Source organism: Rhamphochromis sp. 'chilingali', assembly GCF_963969265.1.
Source record: "Rhamphochromis sp. 'chilingali' genome assembly, chromosome: 2".
NCBI classification, from domain to species: Eukaryota; Metazoa; Chordata; class Actinopteri; order Cichliformes; family Cichlidae; genus Rhamphochromis; species Rhamphochromis sp. 'chilingali'.
In genome coordinates, this window is record NC_137930.1 from 13,861,019 (window position 1) to 13,882,712 (window position 21,694).

General features: G+C 39.6%; 2 protein-coding genes across 2 annotated transcripts; one reads left to right on the top strand and one right to left on the bottom strand.

Moving 5' to 3' along the window:
• Positions 1 to 272: 272 nt before the first annotated feature.
• LOC308392754 (proteinase-activated receptor 3-like) lies at positions 273 to 1,804 on the bottom strand (the record flags this gene model as incomplete). Its single annotated transcript, XM_080875956.1, is given in 3 exon segments — positions 273 to 862; positions 865 to 1,344; positions 1,741 to 1,804. Coding segments are annotated over 3 exon segments (1,134 nt in total).
• A 9,055-nt stretch (positions 1,805 to 10,859) lies between these two features.
• LOC308391868 (proteinase-activated receptor 1-like) lies at positions 10,860 to 13,849 on the top strand. The gene is made up of 2 exons (XM_080874625.1): positions 10,860 to 11,069; positions 11,537 to 13,849. The coding sequence occupies exons 1-2, from the start codon at positions 10,994 to 10,996 to the stop codon at positions 12,748 to 12,750; spliced, it is 1,290 nt and encodes a 429-aa protein (XP_080730751.1). The 5' UTR covers positions 10,860 to 10,993; the 3' UTR covers positions 12,751 to 13,849.
• The last annotated feature ends 7,845 nt before the right edge of the window (positions 13,850 to 21,694 follow it).

The following is a 21,694-nucleotide window of genomic DNA, read 5'->3' on the forward strand; positions in this document are numbered from 1 at the left end:
GTTCTGGAGGCAAAATGGTGTCAATTTCAGTACTAGTAAGCTGTTCTTAATAAATTGGCCTGTTAGTGCTTTCTTTTTTAATATCCAATTGTATATGTGTCTCACACACATAAACTAAACAAAGATAAAATCAGGTTCAGGTAAATTGCAAGTTTTAAATGAATAGAATAGGTATTTTTGATTTCTCTTTGGATAGCAACCAAGGAGAATCATTTTCCTCATGATTGGCTACAAAAATAAAAAGTCATAATTACTTATTGCTAACCCTTAGTCTACGTGTTACGTGTTAACAAGACACTGCTCAGTGTCTTTCTCTTGAAAGTTTTAAAATGAAACCTAGACTGTGCAGCCTTGGACATGAAAAGGAAAAGGAAGGGATCCAGACAGGTATGGACATAGCACAAACACACTGCCACATTAAAGTACACATACAAAGTTTCTGTTCCATCCACAAACAGTTGGACATAATGGACAAAGTGTAGGACTCCAGGGGGGACAAAGCACACCAGGAAGATACTAAACACCAGTGTGCTTGCTTTGATGTACGTCACCCAGTCAAAATGTGACCTTGTGAGCTTGTTGATGATTCGGGCAAAACACACAGCTATAACAACCAGAGGCACCACAAGAAAAAAGACAATAAGAATCAGGTGATAGTAGAGCAGAAACATGTGAGAGCTGTGATCCAGGGGCAACACATCATGGCAGGTTGTGCGGTTGAGCTGAGGGAGCCAGTAGCTCTGCTGGATGATGAGCTCTGGGATGATGGCGACACCAAACACCCCCCACAGAGCCAGGCTCACCCAGGCAGCGCACATTCTCTTGGGCATACTTTTGTACAGGAACGGGTACACCACAGTTCGATGCTGATGCAAGCCAGCGCCGTAGCCGAGCAGTAGAGATTGCCGTAGAAACATGCCGTAACAACTCGACAAGCAGTCTCTCCGAGAACCCAGTGGTTTCCATGGAAATGGTAGTGAGCCTTAAAGAAGAGGGAGAGGAGGAGGAAGAGGTCGGAGACAGCCAGGCTGCAGTAGAGGATGGCAGAAGACACCTTTCGGATTTTAGTCACTAGCAAACACAAGATACTGACGTTGGCTGGAATCCCAACTGTAACCACCAACGTGTAAATAATGGGAATGACTCGGGTGCTCAGAGAACCACCGAGGTACCGCACTGTGCTATTGTTGAGCAAGTTCAGAGCTGGAGGGGAATAAGTTAGAAAGGAAGCCTGAGTCCCATTTACGAAGGGCTGGATGTTAATGACTGGGGCCCCTTTAAATGTTCTGGGCATGGGAAAAACAACCTCAGAGCTGTTTTTCTGCTCCCTCCGTGTCTTTTGTCCTGCAAAAAACAAAAACAAAAACCAAAAAAACAATACAAAAATGAAAGTTACATTCAAAATATAAATGATTTTCAAATATATTTGTACCAACATATGTACTGATATATTTTGTTAATAGAAAACCGTTTTCAGTGCCACGCTTGTTTTTTCTGCGCTTGAAAAATCAAAGATGAATATGCATGACAGAAAATACGGGAAGTTTTCAAACTGACGGAGCTGCACAAGGCAATGTTTGGCTAACTATTCAAAACCATTCTATAATAAACCATTCAATGGCAAAATCATGTGTTTTTATCTGAATAATGAAACTGTGGCAGTTTAATTATCAGATTAACTGTCAATTTCCATGAAAAAACACTTAAATCTGCTCTTAAATTTTTATAAAATTCTCTTACCTTTTTTCAGCTGTGTACCGCTTATGCAGAGAGCAAAAACAAGTAAAACAAGTATCTTCCCCATATTTTGTTCCTCTCTCCCTCAAATAGAAATGTACAAATCTACATTTCTACACATTCCTTCCAGTCGTGCAATTGTTTCAGCAATGCAATGCCAGTCTTCAGACTCACAACATGCAGAGGTGATATCAACATCCTTTTACTCAAAATATCTCAAACTGCAGAGATGATATCAACATCCTTTTACTCAAAATATCTCAAACTGAGACCAATATCAGGAAGCCAAAACATTAACTTGTTCCTTCCATATGATAAGAGCTGTGCTTAACATACGTTTCAGTAACAGTCAGAGATATCTGAAAGAAATGTGTGACTTGAAAGTATCCATCCATCCTCTTTCGCTCATCCTTGTCAGAGCTGTCATGGTCCTGTCACATCAACACCGTGGTGAAAAAGGCCCGACAGCGTCTCTACCACCTCAGACGCTTGAGAGACTTCCAACTGCCCTCCAAGGTGCTCAGGAACTTTTACTCGTGCACCATAGAGAGCATCCTGGCGGGAAACATCTTAACCTGGTTCGGGAACAGCACCATGCAGGACAGACGAGCTCTACAGAGGGTTGTGCGGTCAGCTGAGCGCACCATCCGCTCCGAGCTCCCTGACCTGCACTCAATCTACAGCAGGCGGTGCTGGACCAAGGCCAGGAAGATCGTGAAGGACCTCAGCCATCCCAACAACAGACTGTTCTCTCTGCTGAGGTCAGGAAAGCGATTCCGCTCCCTGAAGACCAACACAGAGAGACTGAGGAGGAGCTTCTTCCCGTAGGCGATACGGTCTCTCAATCACACCACCACACAGTACTGACCCACACATATGGTTCTTACACACACACTGGACTTTCTGGACTTTGGTTTTGCACAACACTGGTCACTATATTCTTCATTTCCGGTTAATACTTGTACAGCTGCTGTTATTGTGTATATATTTATTTATATTTAGATTTCTTCATACATTCTTATATAGTTCTATATTGTGTATTGTGTATTTTGTTGTACAGTTATTTTATTTTCAACTTTAATTTATATATTTATCTTTATCTTATTCTTCCCAGTTAAATTTACCCTTCATTCTAATTTGTGTTGTACAGTTATTTCATTTTTAACCTTAATTTATATTTTATTCCTTCCTAGTTAAATTTACCCTTTTTAATTTTTCATATTTATTTCCTATCTTATTCATAGCCTTTTCCTTTTTTGTTCTCTTTAGGTCACGAGCAGTTGTCCAAGCATTTCACTACATATCGTACTGTGTATGACTGTGTACGTGACAAATAAAATTTGAATTTGAATTTGAATTAGAATTTGAGCTACAGGGGGCTGGAGCCCATAATATGTCAGATATGACACATTTATCTGATATGACAAAACAAAAAAGGACAAAAGATTTATTTACAGCAAACTAATAATCATGACATATTATATTTATGCAAAGGAATTTCATGATAAAGTTTATCTATACATGACCTGGTGTTACCAGTTGTTCATGGTCTTATTCTTAATTTACCTTCAACGATTTTCATGAAAAGTACTTTTTACAAATTGGCCATTGCAGTGAATCAAACCACATAACGTTACAATAAACACATATTACAGTGCTGTGTAGAGGATTCAAGCTCTTTCTTAACATATTTCTTCCAATAGCCAGACTACCTTGTAAATATTTTAAAATTATCTTAATTGATAGTTCTCCAGAGTTTCTTTGGGCGCTGGCTGCTTCTTCACTCATTCCAACTTATAAAAGGAAATGGAGTCCTCTGTACTTGACACTAGGGACAGAATATTGCTTAGGTGCTTGAAATTTTATATAATGGATTATCTCATCCTCTACACAGCTGACAGCTATAACAATAACAGCTGGTTATAAGCTTACATCATGCTGGGAACGTGTTAGTGTTCCCGCATATGAGGTAAAGAAGGGGAAAGGAGTGAAGGAGATGGAAGTCTGGGCTGTTAAGCTTAGGCTGCTCTTCCCACAATTTGGCCCATGGATAAGAAGAAGAAAATGGATGGATGAATGGCCAGGATGTTGAAACTCCCAGAATGGTCGTACTGTAATTTATTTAGTTTTCTTTAACTAGTGTTATAAGAAAACCTTGCATTTTTTAAGGATGTAGTGATGCTGGTTAATTAAGTATAAACATACATGTGTATGTTATATGTAGGGCTATGCTGTATATTTGGCAGACAGAGTTGTCAGAATGGGAAAAGGCAGTAACTGACTGTAATCCATGTAGGAATGTTTTCACATTGTGTACTGTAGCATTCTTGTATGAGGATGGCTTACATCCCTTTAAGGGTTGAAGCTGAAGTACCAAGCCCATTTTTAAAATGTAAGGAGTAGAAAGTACAGATATTTGTGTTAACATGTAGGGGGTAAACATAAAAAAAATTTGAGAAAAAGAAGTACTCAAGTAAAGTACAGATACCCCCAAATTCTAAGTATAACACATTTGTACATTATTACTTCTCAACTCTGACCCTATGGACGCTGAAAGTTAATTAATCGTAGAATTAGCGGCAATCAAGCCAGCTTGCTAAATTGAGAGCTTATCTTTTATACTTGGCTCTCTCTTCACCACGGTGGACCAGCACAGCATCTGCATCACTGCATCTGCATCAGTGCAGCCATGCCCCCAATCCATCTCTCAGTCTCTTGCTCCGTCTGCCCTCATCAGTGACCTTTCATTATTTTTTTCTACCAGTAGGTGTATTAGTTTTTAAAGATTTTCTAGAGAATGGACTGCAGACTCTGTGTCTGGTGTAATAAAACAAACAGCACAAAGAAAAAAAAAAAAACAGACAGAGATGCACTTGGCAACATCTGGAAGAAGTAACTATTGTTCTTCCCGATGTTGCCATCCTGTGGTGGATGTTTGAAACGTTAGGTAAATGTACCTTACAACCATAAATTAAGAACATTCAAAAGACAGTAACGAAGAACATGTTTAATGGCACCCTAACATCCCAAGAGAAAACTTTAGTCAAACTCCATTATTAAATTAAGTTTGTGTTTTAACCACCCACCTACATCATTAAGCTGTAATTTCACATTCCTATCTGTAGTGCAAAAGAGTTCTTGGGTATGTTGTATGCTGTCTAAATCTGGTTTTTGGGCTGGCTAAAATAATATCCATATTTAGATGGGTTCTAGTCAGCTGTACGCAAACAAAATTATTCTGTGTCTGCGCTGCTGTATCATAAAATACCTTGTCTGCTGTGTCCAGTGGGGTCAGATGGAATATATTATATATATTTTATACCTCAGAAATTAGTACCCCCAACCCAACACATGCACGCTCTTACTTCAGCACCCTCAACTTCAAGTACCTTCCCATGGCTCTGACGTCCAGGGATTTTTAGCAATATAACACCTTTCACCTATTTCTGCAAAGGTTAAAATTTCCAGTAATACAGAATATATAAAAGTCTATCTGCACTCTTCTACATAACAGTAGAAGAGAAGCTACTACTAGTACTAGTAGTAGTATCCCTTGTTTACAAGGGGTTACCACAGTGGGTAGTTTTGCATATTTTATTTATCAAATTTTTACACCAGATGTTAAAAAGGTGCAAACTACTACACTATCATACAGCAGGTGTCATTTAAATCTTGTAAGCCCAATACTCCGCTGCCATGGAATTCTGTGTACTGTCACTAGAGGGCAAGGTGAGGGAAAATGTGCTGTTCACAGTCATGTGCCAAAACTGTACTGTCAAATAATATAAATGTCTGCATGGTTTTCAGCTCTTTTCTTATGTTTGCTGTGTGTATCTTCCTGTTTTCTGGTCGCAGATGTTGTATTTTATTTAGTAGTGTAGTTTAGTTTAGCAGACTGCAAGTCTAAAAAAAATAAGTTCCTCATTCTGTAATCTTTTCAAGCTGGAATATTCTATATCTATATCTATACTGTTTTTGGATTTCACAGCTGTAGATCAACAGATGCTAAAATCTGATATATGTGTCTCTCTCTGCAGTTGACATAAGTTTTCAGACACACATTCTCCTTATAAAAATAAGGAGAGTGGATGAGTAGTCAGATTGTGTTCAGCAGAAAGTGTGTGGATCCCTGTGAACCAGCTCAGACACAGATGAGTTCTCATATAATACCCCCTAAAGATCTTTAGCATCTTTTAGCTACAACTCCCTTATTTACAAGGGGTCACCATATAGTTGATTTGACAGAGTATTGCAACAGATAGTCTTCCTGACACAGCTGTCAATGCATTAATGGCTCCTCTCACACTCAAACCAGAGATAATTTGTTTAGATATGTGAACTACTTACCCATGTAGCCACTTGCTCTCACGGAGAGGAATAAAAGAAACCCTTAAATCCTATCAAACAAGTAAGCCTGCCTTGGAAATTGAATATGGATGGACATTTTTCACTTCAATTCAATTCAGTTGAATTTTATTTATATAGCACCAAATCACAACAACAGTTGCCTCAACCTGCTTTATATTGTAAGGTAAAGACCCTACAATAATACAAAGAAAACAGAAAACCTGTTAGAAAAATTATCTTATGAAGTGAGACACACAGTAGTGTGTCCCAACGCGTTTATTTACTTGCAAGGAAGCAATAGCATACACAGTGAATGTCTATGTGAGTAAGAGGACAGGATACCACATTACAAAGAAATATTGAGTGGCTGTTAGATCTGGCTTTCCTAGTGGACGTGACTGAAAGAATTAACCAGCTGATCTAGCAGTTGCATGGCAGAGAGTAAACAGTGTGTGAAATGATCAGTGCTGTGAAGGTGTTCACAGCTAAATTCTCATTTTATATCCAGCAGATACTAAATAAAAGACTTAAGCACTTCATCTCAGTTGCAAAGATACTGGAGTCCCATTTAGGAGCAGAAAAGGTATTTAATGGACACAGATTCTGTGATCTGGTGTCCAAACTGGGACAGGAGTTTTCAGACAGATTCTATGGCTTTGAGAAACTGGAGCCTGCTGAGACTTTTATTGCTAACCTCTTCCTAGATGTTGACACTAGTGAGTTGTCAGGGCAGATGACTGAGCTTTTCAGTGTTGGTCCTTTGGAGATGGACATCATAAATCTCCAAAATGATGTCCACCTTAAACTTCAGCAGCATTCTCAGCATTTCTGGAGTTTGGTGGAGCCAGACAACTATAAAAATCTTACATGGATACACTCTTACATAAAGCTCTCTGGTTGAATCTATGCAATGCCAATCTTCTCACTGACAGAAACTGTGCAACTCATGAACATTATAAAAAGATGGTGGATTTATGAGCTCAGAAATTTGCACTGTTTGCTGTTGATTTGTTTGGAGAAAACATGAATTTAGAGAAGTTCAAGTCCTTCAAATATGCTGAATCACATGCTGTTGAATCTTATTTGATTATCTGAGTTTTACACATTTTGTTGTTCATGTTCATGTTCATTTGCACCATTCATTATTCATTATTGGGTACTGTGCATAGAATTTAAGTTGAAAATTTTTTTAATGCATTTTGGAATAAGGCTGTAACATGACAAAATCTGGAACAAATGAAGTGCTATGACTCCTTTACACATACACTTTAAACGCATCAAGTGCAAGAACCCTCATGCGTTGCATAGGCTGGCATGAACATGCTATTTGTTCAAAGGCGCTGATGTAATGACTTACATGAATTTGCTCTAATTCAGTTCAAAGAAGTAAGCACCAACAGTTACATTTCTTCAAATATACATATATATATTTATATGGTCTGTATTTCTTGGAACTAGACTAAAGTAGATATCTGAGTATTTGCACATAAAATTGTTATGGCTGTATTAATTTAAAAAAAAAACAGTAATACACTATTCACTTGCCAACAGAAAGAAAAACATGCTCAAGTCTTCAACATTAAGACATTTGTTTCAGCTGTTACAGGCGCTAAAAAAACAGAAAGCAGGAAGCGTGGCAGTGACATTGCTCTGGATCTAATCTCCCACAGTCTGTATCCTTCCTCCTCCTATTTGCACGAATGAACTTTTGTTAGTTTAGAAACTCCCCAAGCCTTGCAGGCTGCAGGAACAACATGTCCTCTACTGTGCATACCAAACTGTATTTTTTCTCTCAACAAAAATGTTCAGGAAAACAGTTTCTGGCAGCCATTAACCCAGAGAATTATACTGCCAGTCCCAGAGCCTTATAGTATCATTTTTATTGTTCTCCCACACTGTCACAGCACTCATTGTTTCAAGAAATAAAAAAGTATTTGAAAGCATAATGCTTCCTTCCTGCCCAACACTAGAGCAGCAGCTAACTTGGGGAGTATCTAGAGAGCAAAGTAGAAATTCATTTCAGACGATACCCTCGTACAAAAACACTATACTAATGCAGTAACACTAATGCGCTACCTAAAGTATATTGATCATCCTTCAGGGGATATAATCATATTCTGCAATGCGGTGTTGAATTTCAAGTGTCATAACAGGGGCTAACTAACATAGCTTGCTTGGGACTTCATCATGTTTCATTATGGACCCTGAGTTAAGTGGTTTTGTGGTATCGTGTATGTAGAAGTTTCTAGATAACATCAACAAAATAATCAACTTCAAATTCTGCTTCTTCTTGGTGAAAATCAAATGTTATATGTCTTCAATACATTTGTGTAAATACTGTGACTTTCATTTAGCCAACCAATTTTCTGTTACGAGTTATTATTTGTTATTTATATATGTTAAAGAATGGCCAAGTCACCAGTCATTCTGAGGAAGTCATGAGAAAGTTCAGTTTACAGCATTATGATTACAACATGCGGAATTCACCAGAATACACACTTGCTGCCAGTACTGCTCAGGTTTTTTGCCCCACCCCAAGAACTGAAGGCTTGACTATGAAAACTGTAACAAGATCAACACCTTGTCAATCATGACTGAAATACCTTAGGTTTTGCATCGATTAATCGTCATGCACTAAGGCATACAAGAGGAACACAATAAACATAAAAAAGCTTTAACTATCTATATGCAGACCCACTTCTTTCCATGTAATCTCCCTATTGTCAGCAATTTTATTTAAAACTCAAGTCCTAATGAAGAAAATAATGTAGGCTATAATTAATGAAGTTTTCTGTATAGATAGGCGATATATGTGGACTTTATGAAAGCGGCCAGGCGGCCTGGGTTCAAGTCCGACCCACGGCTATTTGCTGCATGTCTTCCCCTCTCTCTTTCCTCCACTTTCCTGTCAGTCTTTGCTGTCCCTATCAAAAATAAAACCATAATAAGGCCCCCCAAAAATAAAAATAAATAAATAGATATACTTCCTGCTTTCCAGTCTTTATGCTCAAGTATGCTGGTTGGGTCTTTATAGTTGTGCAAGATATGCACCTTCAGCAAGAAAGCAAATTTATTTATCCCAAAATGTTAAACTATTGCTTTAAGTAACACCAATGCAGAAAGAGATTTTATGTTTAAATATGATTTTATATTTGTGTTATGATTTTTTTTTATGTTTAAATATGTAAGAATGTTTAAATAAGAAACAATTCACTGTGACCAATATTTTTGGGAGGAAATGGGTTTAGTCTGCCTCTCTGAGTTTGAGTGAATATAAAAGCATGAAAGCAAAAAGCAAGGCGAAAAAGTCCAGCTGCTGACAATCCCTACTCCCATCCCTCCCTCAGGAAGTCTCTTTTCATCTTACACAGAGAAAATGTAATCAGCACATTTCAAGGCAAAGGTGCCTTTCATTTTGGTGGTTTTACTGTCCTCTGTTCTCATCCCAGCACTTTATAAATATAGACTTTTATAAAGCAGATACATGAATATAAAAACTCCCTTTACTTTAACTTGTATGATTGGTTATTGTGTTGGTTGTCTCTTGGTTATTTTCACCAGTGGGAAGTACCATGGTCATGTAACTTCCTGGAAAGACAAGCAATTGCAATCTGGATAAACAGTTTACATAAGTAAGTAAACAAAAATGTAAGGACACATAGACAAAAAAGGGAAAAAATCTGGAGAGCAATTTGCTACCAGGAACGGAGGATGTAAAGGCACATTTATCATTTTACCAGCCACCTTTTGAATATGTCTAAAATAAGTAATGGCAACATCTTATCTCATCACAAAGGGTTAAAAAAAATAAAAAGAAGAAAAGGGAAAAAAGTTTGGCTTTTGTTGTCTGAAAATATATTTGTTCCAAAATTAATGACCCTATAGAGCTTTCCATTTGCCCTCTGTCACAAACAAAGGAAGCAGTTAAGAGTCTGCAGGGATAAGTTAAATCACTTCAAACAAAATTGTTTATTCCAAGGCATTTTCCCAGAAGTTAATACTTTGAAATGTGTTGCTGGATGTTTACATCCCAAGAACAGAAAATCTGTTTCATATTTAGCTGAACGAAAGATCAATTTAAAGTGGTGATAAATAAATTGCTGTTGTTGTCCCTTCACTACTAGGTTAGTGTGGTTCATTATCATTGTTTCTTATCACTCATCAAATAGAATGCAGCTCTTAGGCAGAGTTCAATGTGCTGTCCGGAAAAAGGACACAACTTTCTGCAGTGTTAGTCACGCTTCCTGGGTTGAGAGGAGAGTTTTTGCTTTTAAAAAAAGAAGAAAAAAAAAGCATGAGGCTCATCTAACTTCACTGTCTAAAGAAAACAAACAAACAAAAAAACCCACACTGTTTTAAATGTGCCATTTGAAACACATTGTGCCTTTTTCTTTGAAATATGCTACGTTATAAGCCCCGTCTCACTCTAATTTTGTTTTTCATCGTGTGTTAAAACGACAGGTAAAAGGTTTCATTAGAGAACTTTAAAAAATAGTTTGTTTGTTTTTTCTAATTTAAAATAGACAAAAATCTATGAACTGTCTTCTAACCGTTTACATCATTAATTAAAACGGTCCTAATTTGTTGACGAGGTTTGGGTGTGCGGGGGGAGGCAGGGGGGGTCGATGCTGCTCGCATGTCTTTGGTTAGATGTTGACCTTGCTGTGTGACTGGAAAGGTGACATCACACCACAGGAATGTGTCTGGGAACAGACCTCTCTGATTGGTGGAGGGGCGCGATAGGATCTGACCAGCCGAAATTTGGGCGTAAACAAGCCACATTTGACGTGCTTCTGTAGAAGAGCGGCAGCAGAAGAACTCTGGGTCGACTGGGAACGGAGAGTATTAACGTCGCGCATTTAATCAATTTATTCTCGTTTAGTGGTTTTATTTTTCACCGGTGAGCAGAATGCTTCCGATGTCTCTGTTAGTTTCTCTGTGCCTTGTGTCGTGTTTCGGTGCTGCCTACGCAAGAGAAAACGCAAGTAAGAAAAGTTTCTACTGTGTTTAAAACTCTGGCATTCCCTGCACACTGTTTAAAAAAACTTTCACTGGAAATGTGTTGATTTAGCTACATTTAGTCGGCATAAAATTGATGGTTTTCTTTTTTTTTATTTTAAAGTCATTGAAGAAGTGTTTTCCCTTCCAAGCTGAAGTAATAAAACAGTAGCAATTAAGAGCACTTTTTAAGTTTTTAAGAAATGATTTAATTAGCGATTTTAAATTTGGTAAGTATTGTTAAAATTGAAATTGATTTTTCTTTAATGGACAAAACTGGTATTAAGGTAATTAGATAAATTAGAAATGCATAATATGGACCTAGTAAAATGTGGTATATGTTTGTTAAACAGTTTGATACCAAATGAAGATTGTCTTCCTGTTGGATTAGCCAAAACTTTTCCATTTCCTTTACCTTTGATCAGACTGTCCCCCCCCCTCTCTCTTTCTCCAGCTGCTCCACACGGAAGGGGCTTTTTGTATGGCTTACGCCAGTCAGTGACGGATGAACCAATAGATTATGATGATAACGGAACATTAAATCGTTCTTCAAATGGTCCCAAGGACAGAAAAGTTTTTTCGGAACAGGCCCTGATGTTTCTAACTGGCCCTGTTTCCACCATCCTTTTACCTTCCTTCTACACGCTGGTCTGCTCCATCAGTGTGCCAATTAACATCTGTGCTCTGCTGGCCTTTGCTCGGGGGATCCGTCCTAAGAAGCCAGCTGCAATCTATATGCTGAACCTGGCCTTAGCTGATCTGCTCTTTGCACTGATGCTCCCCTTCAAGATCTCCTACCACTTTGAAGGCAACAACTGGAAATTTGGCCCGTCCATGTGCCGTGTAGTCACTGCTGCCTTTTACTGGAACATGTATTGTTCTGTTCTTCTCATAGCTTGCATCAGTGTGGACCGTCTGCTTGCTGTTGTTTATCCCATTGACTCTCTGGCTTGGAGGAGGCCAAGGAACACAGTCATAGCCTGCATAACCATGTGGGTGTTATCCTTGACTGGCTCTGTGCCTCTTGTTACATCGGACCAGACTTTTCACATCAGTGAGTTGAATATCACCACCTGCCATGATGTCCACTCCACAGATAAGATCGTCTGGTTAAAGACATACTTCGTCACTCTCTGCTGCCTCCTCTTCTTCCTGCCTCTGCTCATCACAGTGGTGTCCTACACTCGAGTCATCTGGTCGCTGAGCAAACTCCAAAAAAGGCTCCCTGGAAGCTCACACAAAAGGAAAAGAGCAATAGTGATGGTTTTGACAGTTCTGTTGATATTTGTCCTGTGTTTCATGCCTACAAACTGTCTGCTGCTTGCACACTACCTGCAGTTTAACACCGAGAAGAGCCAGGAGGCACCTGATGGCTCTTACGCACTCTATCTGGTGTTTCTGTGTTTGGGAAGTCTGAACTGCCTCCTAGATCCCCTACTCTACTACTTTGGATCCTCCCAATGCCAGAGACAACTCTCCAACGTGCTCAAGTGTCATAAGGTTACAAAGAGAAATGATATTAGTAATTCATTACCTGCTTCATGCAGATCCAGCACCAGACCAATGCTGAAATCCAGCTGTACAGAAAGTTCAAAAATAAACTCTTCAATTAAAGTGGATTCTTTCCAAGAAAACACCGACAGCCAATATAAGAAACTACTCCTCTAACTCTCACTGAGCTGACATTTTAATTGAATCCTTAAATGTGATTTTTTTTTTTAGTTATGAAACAACAACAACAACAATTAAAGCCTATATATAGGGTTTAGCTTTGTTTGGATTCCTAATTATGCCTTTTAAACGATGAAGGGAGTTCAGATAAGACTGCTTTTTAGAGCAACACTGAAATGAAATACTATTATTTTTATGCACCCTATATATATAAAGGCTCACTGTTCTGTAAGTATTATTCAATCCATTTTTTTAACTGTTTGCTTGTTTTAAAGTGTTTATATATAACCAGTGAAAAGCAGTTACTTATGACTTTTTGTTTTTATTACATATACCAGTTTTATTTATTTTTTTGCAGCATTTTTTCACTGAATAAATATTTTTGACTCACACTACAAGCATGTCTCAATGCCATCTATAATTTTAAAGCCCTTCATAGTTTGTTTCATGCCTCCCTCTGTTGGTGAGAGTGTGCATTGATGAGTGTCAGTTCATCCTACTGCACCAATATCCTTTTCTCTCCAGTAGGCAGTTGTATATTCCTTTTGCCTCATCTTTCATTCAGAGGTGTGGGTGGATGTAGCCAAATATTTAAAACAAAACAAGAAATAGCTGTTACTGCTGATAGATTTACTGGTCAAAGTGGACATTTAAACAGAGATGCCAGTTTCCATTATCAGCATGACATGTGTAACTTTGAAGTGATGAGCACAATTATACACAACCCACAGGAACTATAACTCACCTACTGTTCCTATAAAATACAGTTTTGAGTAACCCCTTTATATTCTTTATATTTTCCTAGTAAAATTGGAAATATGTGTAAAGGAGCATGAAAATATATTACATAAGGCAAAACAGATTTGAAGGACAGTCCACAGCTCTTCTTTAGCTGCCTTTTGTTTGTTTTTTTTCTCTGTCAAGATGCTTCCATAATGTTGAGGTGTGGGCTCCAGGGAGGCCCATAAGTGAGTGTCTATTTTGTGTTTTTTTTTTCTATCTGGGTATGCTTTAAATGTATTGGCAATATATTTGGGTAATTACCATGCTGAAAAATAAATCAATTGCCAATCAGACACTTCCCAGATGGTCTTGTATGAATGGGACTGCATTCATAATTCAATCAATGTTTGACAAGATCTCCAACACATGCAAACTACACACAGAAAGACCCCCCGCCTTATGGTGGAATTGAACTCAGGACTTTCTTGCTGTGCATCCCACCGTGCTGCCCAATACGACTGGCTAAAATGCAGCCACAAACTGTATTGACAAAACCTTCTGACTTTTAGTTTAGTTTGTGTGTAATCTGGCATACCTCAACCTTTTCTCCCTGTTTCCCTTTCTTAAGAATGGCTTCTTGACAGCCACCCTGAGTAGTTTCAGGGAAACAGGTGCAATGGCTGCACTGAAAATGGAAAGAAAAAAAAGAAGCAGCCAATGTCCATAGTTCTGTACAAGGCCTATACAATGACTAAAAAAATCGGGCTCCTTGAAACCAAAATTTATAGAAATGAGGGCTTACTTAGGACCTTTTGAAAAGTACTGTAATTTCACAACAATCAGATCTATGAGAAGAAGAAGACTTGTAAGATAACTTGATTGGTTACTCTAAATTGGCTGTAGGTGAAAATCGGTCATCAGGTTGTCATTACAGATGTTAGTACAGCCTGTTTCAGCCACAAAATCTAAAAAGGTAATTTATCCTTGAAAAGCACTGTGGCAAAAAGGTATATTTAAACACTGACATTAACAAATTAAGCTGAAACAATAGAGCATTTACAGTGAGATCCAGCGGACCTCTGGACACGCTTAGCTTGAAATTCTGTCTTTTATTTTCATGTTAACCACCTTTATATGCATTTTGTATCTTGTATTTTGCAGTTTGCACAGCATTAAACCTATACCAAGTACTCCAGGCCTGCTACAGTTGAAGGTACAAGGAGCACAGTTTATGATAATAAACACAAAATCACAAGATACCAGATCACATTGTGGTGATAATGTATTCTTTTGCATTACAAAACACAAATAATAAAGATAAAACATTTTAATGGATATTTTTTACTTGCAGAGAAATTAGACATTTTAAGTTTATTACCAAGCTGGCTGTTGAATGTGACTATTAAAGCCATGTTGCCAGTCATTTACCCCCGAGGAGATAAATGTTTGTAAATGTATAGTCTTCAGGAAACTTTGGTCAGTAATATAACACTCAGCTTACTTGCCCAAAGTGATCTTGTTACTAAAGGACAAGATCAGAGAGGCTAAGGACAATTACAGGAGGAAGCTGGAGTGGAAACTCCAGCAGAACAGCATGAGAGAGGTGTGGAGGGGCATGAAGACCATCACTGGATTCAGGCCAACCAACAGCAGGGGAACTGAGGGAGGTGAGAATAGAGCCAATGAGTTGAATCTGTTTTTCAATAGATTCGACACCACAGTGTCTGCTCCTACCCCCACAACCTCACCTGTAGTCAGCCTGGAATCCAGAACCACACCACTGTGCCAGCCTCTCTCTTCACATGGCGCTGTTGCCTCCTGTGAGATTCCTGACACCCCTCCCCCACCCATCACCTTCACTCAATACCAGGTTGAGATGCAAATGAGGAGACTTCACTCAGGCAAGTCTGCTGGACCAGACGGAGTGAGTCCCCTTGTCCTCAAGACCTGTGCCCCCCAGCTGTGTGGAGTCTTTCATAAACTGTTTATGCTGAGTCTGAGTCTGCAGAGGGTCCCGGTGATGTGGAAGACATCATGTCTCGTCCCTGTACCAAAGACGCCACGTCCCAGTGGCCCCCAGGATTACAGGCCCGTGGCATTGACCTCCCACATCATGAAGACCCTGGAAAGGCTCATCCTGGACCAGCTGCGACCCATAGTAAGACCACACCTGGATCCCCTTCAGTTCGCTTATCAGCCTCGTCTCGGAACTGAGGACGCCATCATCTACCTGCTCAATCGTGTCTACACCCATCTGGACCAGCCGGCGAGCACTGTGAGGGTCATGTTTTTTGACTTTTCCAGTGCTTTCAACACCATCAGGCCGACCCTCCTGGGTGATAAGTTAGCAGCGATGCAGGTGGATGCTTCTCTGGTGTCCTGGATTGTTGATTACCTGACAGGAAGACCACAATATGTACGTCTCCCACAGTGTGTGTCTGACAAGGTGATCAGCAACACAGGGGCACCACAGGGGACTGTCCTCTCCCCCTTCCTCTTCACCCTCTACACCACAGACTTCAGCCACTGCACAGAGACCTGCCATCTTCAGAAGTTTTCTGATGACTCTGCGGTGGTTGGATGCATCAGCAGGGATGATGAGACAGAGTACCGGGCTGTGGTCGACTCCTTTGTCACGTGGTGTGAGCAGAATCATCTGCAGCTCAACGTGGCAAAGACCAAGGAACTGATCGTGGACTTCAGGAAGACCAGGAAACACTTGACCCCTGTTTCAATTCAGGGGGTCAGTGTTGACATTGTGGAGGACTATAAATACCTTGGAGTACACATTGACAATAAACTGGACTGGGCTAAAAACACCACAACACTTTACAGGAAGGGCCAGAGTCGTCTCTATTTTTTGAGGCGACTGAGGTCCTTCAACATCTGCCAGAAAATGCTGAGGATTTTCTATGAGTCTGTTGTGGCCAGTGCGATCCTCTATGCTGTTGCATGCTGGGGGAGCAGGCTGAGGGTCGCAGATGCCAACAGACTTAATAAACTAATCCGTAAGGCCAGCAATGTTGTGGGGATGGAGCTGGACTCCCTCAAGGTGGTGTCGGAGAGGCGGATGCTGTCCAAGATAAAGACAATGTTGGATAACACCTCCCACCCACTCCATGACATGCTGGTCAGTCACAGGAGCACGTTCAGTGAGAGACTGAGATTACCGAAAAGCACCACTGAACGACACAGGAAATCATTCCTGCCTGTGGCCATCTCCCTGTACAACGCATCCACTTAACACACTGTTTGCTGCTACAACTACACATGTTTCTTTTCCAACTATTTATTTATGAGTGACTTATGTATGTATGTATGTATATATATGTATATATTGTACTATTCTTAGTTAGTGTATTGTCTGTCTTGTCTTAATGTTGGTTTAAAATGGAGCACTGTAACAAAAAATAATTTCCCCCAGGGATCAATAAAGTATTCTGATTCTGATTCTGATTGATTCTAAGCAGATGATCTACATTTCCCAGCTAATGGATAAGATTCTCAGGAGACTTCACATCAAGACACAAATTTCCTAGATTCCATTAGTGCCTAACCATTTGTGCAGCACTCATTTATATCAACATTTTGAGTACATGGTAAATGGCCTGCATTTGTATAGCGCTTTTCTAGTCCCTAAGGACCCCAAAGCGCTTTACACTACATTCAGTCATTCACCCATTCACACACACATTCACACACTGGCGATAGCAAGCTACATTGTAACCACAGCTGCCCTGGGGCGCACTGACAGAGGCGAGGCTGCCGGACACTGGCGCCACCGGGCCCTCTGACCACCACCAGTAGGCAAACATGGGGTTAGTATCTTGCCCAAGGATATTTGGCATGCAGCCAGGATGCAGCCTGGGATCGAACCACCGACCTTCTGATTAGTGGCTGACCTGCTCTGCCACCTGAGCTACAGCTAGGTGGCAGAGCAGTTTATTACAATCTACAGTATGTTGTCATCAGAGGTGGGTAGTAACGAGTAGGGATGGGTACCGGTATCCGGTGCCATTGTGGCATAAACGGTAGTAACCAGACCGAAAAGCAGCGCACATTTCGGTGCTTTATTTCGGTTTTTGTTTCCTGAGATGTCATGCACTTTGGATTCTAGCCAATCATTTTACCTTTGCGAGCGTAAGTAGGCGGGCCCAGGTACGTACGTTCTTTTAGAGCAGAGCTACAGATTAAAAATGCCCAAGTCGAAGCGGTCAAATTCTGGCTGTACTTAACAGCAAAAGATGCAAACTCAGCAGCCTGCAACAAGTGCTTTAAGGTGATACTGTGCAAAGGAGGTAACTCCTCGAATCTGATGAAACACCTGGCGACGTATAGCGTTTTGTTAAAAGCCAAGAAATGCGCCGTATTTGATAGCTTGCTACGAGACCTCACACCGAGCACATCTACTGCGGGTGGGTTGCCTGTTTTCTAGGGATGGGTATTGTTTAGGTTTTATCTGATACCAGTACCAAACCGGTTCTTTTGAAACGGTGCCAGTGCTTAAACGGTGCTCGAACCGGTGCTTAAAGAATGAAGAACACAAAATTGGTCCAAAAACCTCTCATGTTCAGCTGTTTTTTTGTAAAAAGATAACAATGTTAGCCTTTTCTGCAGCTATAGGGGATTTATGACATCACTCTTGGCTGGAAGTAGTGCTTAATCAATGGGAAAAAAAAAACTTTGTCCAAAAACCTCTCATGTTTAGCTGTTTTCCACTTTTTCTTCGGTCATTTTAGCCTTTTTGGCCAGGGTGAAGGGAGCATCTGCCATCAAACAAGAAGACAGCCGCATGTAATTACGATGGTGTTTGCTAGTTCACCTTACATGCATTAATGTAATAACGTGGTTAGCCTACTCAACGTAAATTACACACGAACAACATTAAGCTACTCGCCCAGAGAAGAACGGCTGCTGCTGCCGTCATCATCCATCATCATTTCTGCTACACTGGCAGGGCTAGGGGCCAGGACTCTCCTCTTCGGGTTCTTGGGGGATGTTCCTCACATCAAGAAGCTGTCGATCAAAATCAATACAGCTCTTCATGCATCTGGAGCTTGTGAAGGACTTCTTAGTCAGGCAGGACTCCTGTTCACTGCTAAACAGTTACAGCTTCACAGAAAGAACCTTGAGAGCAAACTGCTGCTGAAGCTTAACCATCACTTCACTGAGTGAAGAAATGGCACATTTTTGCTAAATATGCAGAAATAAATGCACACCCATACAACTTATGGTAAACTGAGCTGCCTTGTATGTTGAAGTTGCCGTGTTCTAATGTTTTCTCTGAGGCTGCTGTGCCATTTGGAGCAAAATGAATATAAAGTTTACAGCATATCTTGTCACTAGAAATTGTTTGCACTGTTTATATATTTATATTATTTACTGTAGGTATTGGTGAAAAAAGCTTTATGTTGTGGAAAAACTGAAATCTGGAAATTAGAATTGTTGTGCCTTATTTTGTTGATCTTTTTACATATATTCCTGTTGGAAAATACTACAATTTGTATATTTATTTATTTTTGTTTGTCTGATAGCATTTATTTAAAAAATAAATCGGACATTTCAAACAGTTACTCACTACTTGAGTAGTCTTTTCACCAAGTACTTTTTTACTCTTATTTGAGTACAATTTTTGGATACTCGACCCATCTCTGGTTATCATTGAATACAGAAGTCCCAGTCATGTTAGCCTGTTAGCTAAATCTTTGTTGTCGGTGGCTACATGGCCAATGGAAAACATGTAGTGTAGTACAGCTTGTCTGAAAAAACACTCCAAGCTGTTTGTACTTCAAAAAATTATGAACATGACTGCCAATATAAACCCAAGGTATCACAATAGTTCAGGGACTACAGGGGCTCATTAAGCTTGTTTGGGCCTGGTTAGAACTTGGATGGAAATACCAGGTGGTTTGAGTGCCTGCGTAGATCAGAACCAGTCCGTTTACCATTACTCAAGCAGTGTGACATCATCTTGTCAGAGAATGGAACAAAGGGAAACAACATCCAAAGAAGAGCTTTGAATGCCCCTCAAGAAGCCTTGAGAACTATTCCTGAAGACTAGTTAAACAAATTACATGAAAGCTTTCACAAGTTCAAGTCATGGTGAAGAATAAAAGTGGTCATACCAAATATTGACTTTCAAGTTAGTTAGAATTGTAAAAACTGTTTTTGCTTTATTCGCTGTATTTCACTCATGTCTGTTTTGATGAATTGCTATTTATACTGCCCAACAAAAGCAGCAGATACCACAGATGTGTGATGGCAGAGGTCTTTAGAGTGAATGAATAAAAAAATAATAATAATTTAAAGACATTTTTCACAGATAGTAATCTAGAACATGCACAGCTATATGTAATTATATAGCCATTACACTTAATTGCAGGAAACCATTTTCTATTTAATATATATTATTGTTTATACATTATTGCCAATAAGTTTTAAGCACTTATTTATAAACAGTGAAAACCCGTAACATGTCATGTTTGTCATCTTCTTAAATAAATAAATAAATAATCATGATAATAATAAAATCTGCAATTAGTGATCCTAGACTCTTCATACCATGGCATATATCACATTATACTGCCCTTGAAATGCTGTCAAAGCTCTACAAAAAGAAGCAGTTGAAGGACTGGGTTAGGGCTCTTCATATCTAATTGATATCTCTATAAAATAAGACTCCAAGGATTCACTTCAGTAAATTGCTGTTGTCTCTACTTGTTTTTCATCTATCTGTTTATTGGCGCCTCTGCTACTCCCTGGTGGGAGGAACTAAAACGTGAGGAGAGGAAATGATGTGCAACTGTGAAATGAGAAAAGAGTGTAACATCTCTATGTGCAAACCACTCTGATTGGTGTGGAGGGGTGCGTTTCAAACAGATTACATATTTATATCCACTTATATATTTCTTGATGATGAATGGGAGCAGGAGAGGCATGGAATCATATACATAAAGGAACGTGAAGAGAATAACAGCAAAGTGTTGGCTTTGTTCCGCTATTTAATTTAGCTACTTTTTTTCTCACCTGCAGAAAGTTTTCAGTTTCAACTTTTTTATTGGTTCTGTTATGTACGTGTGCTGTCTCCCACACAGGCAATAACGGTAAGAAAATTCAATTCAATTCAATTTTCAATTCAATTTTATTTATATAGCGCCAAATCACAACAAAAGTCGCCTCAAGGCGCTTCATAGATACAGAGAAAAGCCAAACAATCATATGAAAACTGTCCACTACACTGTTAAAAAATGATGATGAGTACATTGGTGATGAAATGGGCAATTTGTTGATTTATCTATGATCAGCCAAAGAAAATGTTTGATGTTTGGATTAAAGTCAACTGAAAAAGGTATTTTTTTAATGCCACCTAAACTAACTATGATCTGGAAATATTTGGAAATATTCCCTGGGTACTCAGTTCTGCAGTTGTGAGATGCAGCAGGCCTGCCATTGCTGAGGACAGGCTGGTTCCCTCACCAGTGGCGATGTAGAACAAAAATTTCAGGTCATACACTGTGATTGTCAGCTGCTGCTGTTTTTATCCTGAATTCTCGGAACAAAACAATCCCCATTTTTCTTTTTCTCCTCTATGGCTTGGAGGAACTCACGGACTGCAGTTCTAACCTGTATAACCATGTGGGTGTTATTTTTCACTGGTTCATTGCCTCTCGTTACCTCTGTCCAGACTTATAACATTAGTGAGTTGAACATCACCACCTGCCATGATGTCCACGCCACAGAAAATATTATCTGACAAAATACCAACTTCATCACTCTCTGCTGCCTCCTCTTCTTCCTGCCTCTGCTCATCACAGTGGTATCTTACACCAAAGTAATCAGGTGATTGAGCAGAGACCAACATGATGTTCCAGAAACATCACATAGGAGAAGAAGAGCAGTGACAATGACTTTCACTGTGCTGGTGATATTTTTGCTGTGCTTTATGCCTACAAACGGTCTGCTGCTTGCACACTACCTGCAATTAAATGAAGGACCCAAGAAGAGCCAGGAGGCACCTGATGGCTCTTACGCACTCTATCTGGTGTTTCTGTGTTTGGGAAGTCTGAACTGCCTCCTGGATCCCCTGCTCTACTACTTCGGTTGTTCGCACTGATTATGGCTATTGCCCTGTTGTAAAAGCTGTGCTTAAGTCTGTTTGTCCCCAACATCAGTAGCTGAATCTCCTGCCAGACATCAGCAGCTTAAACCCCCGGTGTCC

Excerpts from the sequence above, each read along its gene's own strand:
- LOC308391868 (XM_080874625.1), top strand. The coding sequence starts at position 10,994 with ATGCTTCCGATGTCTCTGTTAGTTTCTCTGTGCCTTGTGTCGTGTTTC. Across the intron at positions 11,070-11,536 it reads CTACGCAAGAGAAAACGCAA|CTGCTCCACACGGAAGGGGC; the intron begins GTAAGAAAAGTT and ends CTCTTTCTCCAG.